Source organism: Ambystoma mexicanum, chromosome 3p (genome assembly GCF_040938575.1).
Source record: "Ambystoma mexicanum isolate Mex_15411 chromosome 3p, UKY_AmexF1_1, whole genome shotgun sequence".
NCBI lineage: Eukaryota > Metazoa > Chordata > Amphibia > Caudata > Ambystomatidae > Ambystoma > Ambystoma mexicanum.
This window is the reverse complement of record NC_090925.1, coordinates 1109146082-1109153803: the sequence shown is the minus strand read 5'-3', so window position 1 is coordinate 1109153803 and position 7722 is coordinate 1109146082. Positions and strand designations below refer to the sequence as shown.

General features: G+C 49.8%; 1 protein-coding gene across 1 annotated transcript; it reads right to left on the bottom strand.

Moving 5' to 3' along the window:
- Nucleotides 1–1732: 1732 nt before the first annotated feature.
- On the bottom strand, nt 1733–7098 carry LOC138581269 (uncharacterized). The gene is made up of 2 exons (XM_069652461.1): nt 5090–7098; nt 1733–2060 (listed from the first exon to the last, which is right to left on the bottom strand). The coding sequence occupies exons 1-2, from the start codon at nt 6414–6416 to the stop codon at nt 2038–2040; spliced, it is 1350 nt and encodes a 449-aa protein (XP_069508562.1). The 5' UTR covers nt 6417–7098; the 3' UTR covers nt 1733–2037.
- Nucleotides 7099–7722: the final 624 nt, after the last annotated feature.

Here is a 7722-nt window from a genome sequence, read left to right as displayed (position 1 = left end):
GACAGACTCACCAGGAGGGTCCCCATTCTAGGAAGGCAGCTTTTTGTCGCAGGATCTCCATTTCAAAACATGTGGAGGTGACAGGAGATGCTTCATGGGATTTACCACTGGTGCTTATGGTGCTACAAGGGGTTCCATCCAAACTGATGGAGATGATCAACATAAAGTTACTAACTCTGAAAACTACGATCCTGATTGCGCTTACTTCTGCACGTAGGGTAGAGAGGATAGAGGCTCTGGTGTGTAGACCCTCATCGTTGCAAGTACGGTCTGATGCACTGGTCATAAGAGGTGATTCTGCCTTCAGTCCAAAAGTAGTATACAAAATCTACAGGACACAGGATGTGATTCTCCCAACTTTGTTTCCAGAGTCTCCAGGAGAAAAGGCCTGGCACTGGCTAGATGTCAGGAGAGCAGCATTGGCGTTCTTACGAAGGCCAAAATCCTTCAGCAAAATGGACAATCTGTTGGTGATGTTTGGAACTGGAAGTGCAGGAAGAACATCCTCAGTGGTGACCTTAAGTCGATGTATTCACTCTCTCGTCGCCATGACATACGAGATGGCAGAGCACCAGCCTCTCTGACCCGTTCAGGGCAGATTCACAAAGGGGCATGACAGCCATGGGCAAATGCTCAGAGAATATCAATGAGATGTGAAGGGGGGTGCACTTGGGCAGCCACAATTACAGTTATCAGACACTACAAATTGAATGTTGAGGACTCTAGGGCACCTCTTTTGGGATTGCAGTGCTATAATCTGGAATTCACTAATGGCAGTGAGAATTTTCAGACACAGAATGGGAAGTAAGATGATAATGGAGGTGCAGTGGGTATACTAAGATCCAGTGTGTTTTTTCATAGACCCATCCCTATTCTGGTACGTCTTTTAAGTACTGGGACGAGGAAGAGGTACAGGGAGTTCATGATTGGATTACTTACCGATAATCTTCTTTGCTCGTATTATTACCCTTCCTTGTCACAGTACTAACCTCCCTCCTCATCCAACCATGAATGGGAAGGTCCAATGATCCTGATTGAATAATAGCGGATTGGCTGATGGGAGGTGGGAGTGTTATACTCTCTAAAGGGGGTAGGCAGGGCTAAAGGACAAAGTTTGGGGAGGAAGCTGTATGTATCAGATGCCTTTGCCACATACATTAGGTGCTGTGAAGAGGAGGAGTAGGACATGGGGTTATGAAGATTGTTGATAAGATCAATCTGTGATATGATATGATATAATATGATATGATAGGTTATTTATAAAGAGCTTCATACCCAGAGGTTTCTAAGCGCAGACCGGGGATCGGACCTGTGGTGCTCCATGTTGTCTTGCTTCCAAGGCGAGCCTGTTGCCCCTGAGCTATCCTCCTGATGTCACATCACATTGTGCATGTTGAAGCGTCGCCTCACTTTTTTTTAGGACTTTCCCTGCATGCAGAGCACTGTAAATAGCAGTCGCTTAGAAGTTGAAAAGGGTGACGTGCCTAGCATAGAAATCTGTGAGTAACCTAAAAGCCACATGTGTTATCCATATAAAAGGATCCTGCCCCTAGCCCTTTCGAGGTAAAATGCAGGTCAATAAACTGAGCAATGCTGAGCTCTATATAGGTACGAGGAGGCTAAACATCTGGCAGAAGAGACTGTGCAAACAACATATAGTTTTAGATAATGTAGATTACCCCTGCTATCTGCGCAGGGAGTATTAATTCTATTAAAGACTAGGAGGCGAGCATTATGCTTCATCTTCTTTTATTTCTACCCTTCAGCAGTTCAACCAACATATATAACAAATCATGAAAAAATGTCTTAAAGTAGCAACTTTTCTTTTTTCCAAAAACTACACAATCCATGAACCTCTGTAGTCCATGCTCCCTCCACCAGTCACAATCCACTTCCTGTGCCTGGGCTCCTCCTCTGCTTTTACTCGCTCTGAAAGTCTCTAACTGATCCTCGACAACTGTGCGAAGACTCTCCGGACTTTAACTTAATTGCTGCGAGGGCTCTGTGCTCCTGACCCTCTCTGCTCCGTCTTCACCATCAGTTATTCTTCTGATCCTCTCCTATGAAAAGATCAACACAAGATTATGTTAGGGTGGTGCCAACGTCTCGTACTGATACATAATAAAGCATTGCCATCGTATACACAGTACCAGACTCGGGTGGGAATTTAATGCTCGCCTCCTAGTCTTTAATAGAATTAATACTCCCTGCGCAGATAGCAGGGGTAATCTACATTCTATGACAAGACTGGAGGCGAGCATTATGCTTGTTCAAAGCTTACCCAACACCGTACTTGCTAAACTCTCCGCTGGCTTAAAGTAAAATTCTTTGAAAGTCCTATCGCTTGACCAGTCTGCCGCCAGCATTATCTCATTCAAAGGCACACCTGCTCTCACGGCTGCCGAGGCCATTGCCCCCCTCACCGAATGAGCTCCATACGTGCTCACATTCAGACCTGCTGCCTGCATAACTTCCTTGACCCATCTTGCGATGGTAGCTGATGTCACTGCGTGATAGGGCTTCCTGCGCGCAATTAATAACTGAGTAGTACTTGCTGCTCTATACTCTGCCGTTCTACTCTCGTACTCCTTGATGCATCGTGCTACGCACCATTTCGAATTACTCGGGAAATACGGATAATGTACCGTAGATGTCCCTGTCTTGGTCCTTCTGACTATGGAGAATGTAACTCCCTCCGGCCCGAAGGATCGTCTGTTAACATCTAGTGCTCTTACGTCCGATACTCTCTTGCAGGAGATCAAGCATAGCAACATCGCTAACTTTCCCGATAATTGCTTAAGCGAGAGATATTCATTAGTCGGCCAACTCGCTAGTAGGCGCAGCACTGTCGTCACTTCCCATGTCGTGGTATACTTGGGATCCGGCGGCGCTTTAAATCTAGCTCCTCTGATGAGCCTAACCACCGCCGGATGTTCTCCTGCCGGGACGCCTTCTAATGGCGTGTGACCCGCAGAAATCGCCGATCTGTACACTCCTATAGTACGGAAAGCTCTACCGCTCTGTAATAAGTTCGCTAGAAAGTTCAGAATCTCCACTACAGGTGCCGAAACGGGATGAACACCTCTGTCCTTGCACCAGCTTGTCCATTTTGCCCAAGCTGAGTCATAGCTCCTCCTAGTGGATGGAGCCCAGGATTCAGCGATAAGCTGAGCAGCTTGCGCCGAAATTCCTGGCAAGGCCCAACGTTTCCGGATATCCTGCACGCGACTAGCGGGAGTGTCCCTCTCACTCTCAGAGGATGACACGACCCAGCTGGGTCCGTGAGTAGTCGCTCCTCGTCGGGGAGGACTCTGGGAATGTCTGATACTAGTTCCATTAGGGTGGGGAACCACACTTGAGACTTCCATAATGGTGCTACTAGAACTAGTTCTGCTTTCTCCCTCCGGCATTTCGCCAATACTCTGCTCAACATCACAAAGGGAGGGAAAGCGTAATGTGGACCTCCTATCCACTCTTGCAGAAACGCGTCTGTTCCTAGCGCTCCCGGATCCAGCCTCCAGCTGAAATAGCTGGTCTTCTGCGTATTGAGCCGGGAGGCAAACAGGTCTACTTGCAATGGTCCCCATCTCGTGTCTAGTCTCTGAAACACTGCTGGATCCAGCCTCCAATCGCTGGAATCCGTCAGGTACCGCGAGTTCCAATCTGCCACTACGTTCAGTGTCCCTGGCAGGTACTCTGCTGTCACCGACGTCCCTGATCGAAGGCAGAAATGCCACAGATCCTTCGCTAACTCTGCGAGCATCTTGGATCTCGTACCACCCAAATGGTTGATGTAGCGCACTGCTGATATGTTGTCCATCTTCAGCAGAACACAAGATTTCACTCTCTCTTTCGTAAAGGCTTTGATCGCGAATGATCCTGCTAGGAGCTCTAGGCAGTTTATGTGTAGACGAAGCTCTTCTTCGCTCCACTTGCCTCCGGTCTGTAAAGACCCACATCTGGCTCCCCAGCCTTTCCGACTGGCATCCGACTCTATTATCAAGTCCGGTTTGTCTCCGAATATGGCTCGCCCATTCCAGGCGTCCATATTCTTTAACCACCATTCTAGCTCTGTAATCGAGTCCTGATCCAGCGGCACTTGTTGATGGTACTTCAGACCTAGCTGCAGATGCTTTATCTTCAATCTCTGCAATGCACGGTAGTGCAGTGGCCCCGGAAAAATGGCCTGGATAGATGCTGCTAGCAGCCCAACTATTCTCGCTAAAGTCCTGAGAGATACTTGTTGCTTCTCTAAGCATACTCTGATCTCTCTCTTGATGTCTCTCATCTTCCGAGCTGGAAGTTCTAAGGTCGCTTTCTTGGTGTCTAGAATGAATCCCAGGAAATCTAACCTCTGCGCTGGTATGGTATCTGATTTCTCTGTGTTCACTAGGAACCCTAGCGAGGCCAGAAGGTCCTGTACCCATCTCGTTTGGTACACTAATACCTCCCGATCTTCTGCAAGAAGCAGGAGATCGTCCAGGTAGATAATGAGCCTCACTCCTTTCTCCCTGATTGCTGCTGCTACCGGCTTCATTAGTTTTGTGAAAGCCCATGGTGCCGAAGCAAGGCCGAATGGCATCGATCTGAATTGCCAGAATCGACTTCGCCAGCGAAAAGCTAGAAATGGTCTGTACTCCTCGAGAACAGGTACTGTGAGGTAAGCGTCTTTTAGGTCTAGACGCGTCAACCAATCTCCTTCTCTTAGGGAGTCTCTGAGCTGATGGACGCCCTCCATCTTGAAGTGCCGATATATGATCCAGCCATTCAGCTCTTTGAGATTTATCACCGGGCGTACCTTCTCCTTCCTGTGTACTAGGAACATATTGCTCACAAATTTCGGGGCTGTCTCGCATTTCTCTATCGCCTGCTTGGTGACTAGCTGCTCTATCTCGCTGTCTAGCCATGCTAGTTCTGCTTGCGCTAATCTCTGACCCCGCGGCTCGTATCGCTGCACTGGGGTTTCTATGAAATCTAGATGTAGACCGCTGACGGTCTGCAGTATCCAGGAATCGCTTGAAAGCTTGCGCCAATTCTCTAAATATCTGCGCGTCCTCCCCCCTACTGGGGGATACATAATCGCTCTCACCTGGTGTAAATCCTTGGCCTCTTCCCGATCCTCTGGGCCTTCGGCCTCTTGGGAATCTCCCCCTGGACGGGAAAAAGGTGTCTTGGCTCTTGTTTTCCCAGTATTGTGCCCTGGTGTTCTGAGGTCTTCTCCCTCCTTGGTAGCGACCGGCAGCGCGACCTCTGTAGCGGCCGGTCCCTCCAAAAACTCTGCTGGGGAATATCTTGCGAATAGATGCTTGGGCCTTCTCTAGCGACGCGAATGTTCCTACGAACCGGCCCATCTCCTTCCCAAAGGTCTCTCCGAACAGGAGGCCTTGTGCACCTTCCCCTGCTTCATATGATGACAGATCACTCAATTTCGAGTCTATCTTGAGCAATAGGCCCTTTCTCCTCTCTGACGCGATGGCACAATTCGCGTTTCCAAGCAGGCAGACGGCTCTCTGAGCCCACCCTGCGAGGGCTTCCGGATCCACTTCTTCGCCCGTGTCCTTCGCCCTCTCTGCGAGGTCCATAATTTTTGCGAGCGGACCTGCTAAGTCTAATAGCTTCTCCTGGCAGGATTTCCAGGATCTGTCAATCCCCTTACGGGGGTCCTTGCTCGTCTTGGCTACGAAGGTCAGCATTTTTGGGTCAAGCTCCGGTGCTTCCGCTACCTTTCCTGGCAAATCTGGGCGCGGGCACTCTGCCCGCAGGCGCTGTCTAACCTCCTTGTCTAGTGGCTTGCGTAATCTTGCTGCCATATACTGAGTCACTCGGGGGGATGGTTGCCACTCGGTGGACCTTGGATTACGTATGCTGTCTGGGTCGAACATATCCTCCTCGTTCTCTACGAGGTGTTTCTCCTTCCTCGCTTTCTTGCCACCACTGGGTCTAGTCCAGTCCTCTTCCTCGACTTCTTCATCTCCTAAAGAGCCTTGCTCATCTATTAGCTCTTCCTCCGAGCCGAGGTCTTCTCCAATATTATCCTCCCCTGGAGTGGGGGTCGTGAGGTTCGGCACTGCCTGCTTTAGTAGGTACGCTTCTTTGAGCTTAGCAAAAGCGTCAGGCACCTCCGAGGCCTTTTCTATCGCCTCCTCATATGAGCCCCGGGGGTCGTCAGAGGATTTCCTCTTTAGGGCTAGTTTTCTCCCCTTATGCCCCTCATTCAAGGGTTCTGTGGGCGTGCGCTTATCCCCTTTGGTGCTGGACTTTGGCTGCGAGAGTATAGTCTCTAAGGTCTCCAGCCTTTCTTGTAGGGGTCTCACCCCTTCTGCCACTGCATCCATAAGAGAGCTACCCAGCACTTGCTTGAAGCTGGCAGCGAGGTCCAGGGATTGCTCCTCCTCACTCCACTCAAAGTCTGACATATTCCTCTGTGCTGTGTGCCTAAAATACCTGGAACAGGTGTCTTAGCACGCCCACCACTCTCTTATGATGTTTTCTGTTTTTTTTTTTTTTTTTTTTTTGTGTATGTGGCTGCACCTTTGTCCTTTTATAGCCTTCCGGCCTCCAATCAATCGTCTACTGCTTCACGGCAGTGTAGGGCTCCTGGCCTCGAATCGCCCAGCTCCTGTGGCTAGAGGACTAGGAGCAGTGCTGAGGTTAGTGTCTCAGCTGATCGTGCTGTGCGTGATCGAACAATCGCTAAATTCGCTCCCAACTAGTTGGGGTCGAGAAACTCTGCGTCTACGAACGCTGGCGAAAGATAATTTTGCCTTCGCCGCTTCGCTGTGACGCTACGCGACTTCGCGCGTGTAAGCTCCGCCCACCCGCGGGTGGGGGCTATGTTGTTGGAGCGAGACGCTCCGCGCTTCGCGCGCTAGCTCCGCCCACCCGCGGGTGGGGGCTATGTCGAAGAGGCGATCCGCCCCGCGCTTCGAGCGCAAGCTCCGGCCTCCAGTGGGAGGCTATGCGCGACCTGTCTCCGGTCGCTCGTGAGGCTGACTGAACCCCTGGAGTGCCGGGTATACGGCACGGGGCCGTCAGCCTCACGGCCGTCCCTATCGGTCAAGGGAGTTTCCCTGGGGCTCCGCCGAGGCCCCCGTGCGAGTGTTCCTGTGGTAGGGGAAAATTTCTACGCTTAGCGCGCGCGCGCGTAGCATGACATATCACTCATTATTATTTTTTTTTTTTTTTTTTTTTTTTTCGGTAAAGACTCCCGCCAAACCAATTCTCTCACGTTCCCCTTGCCAGACACACTCTTTAAACATATGTTCTATCATTAATCCACATTTCCCCTCTTCAGTCAGCCAATTTCTACTACAGGCATTGGGAGAGGAAAGAAATAGTACTTATCTGCTTGAAGAGCAGTAAAAGAAGAGGAGGAGCCCAGGCACAGGAAGTGGATTGTGACTGGTGGAGGGAGCATGGACTACAGAGGTTCATGGATTGTGTAGTTTTTGGAAAAAAGAAAAGTTGCTACTTTAAGACATTTTTTCATGATTTGTTATATATGTTGGTTGAACTGCTGAAGGGTAGAAATAAAAGAAGATGAAGCATAATGCTCGCCTCCAGTCTTGTCATAGAATCACTGTTACTGTTGCCCATCTCGGAAGTCCCCTTCATATCAACAGTCCGAAGGCAGAGACCACCTAAGGAGATCCAAACACGAGGTGTTTGGGTTCAAAAGAGTTCTCTGCAGCAGGCGGGCTATCTCACCAGTCCTGCCTTTTC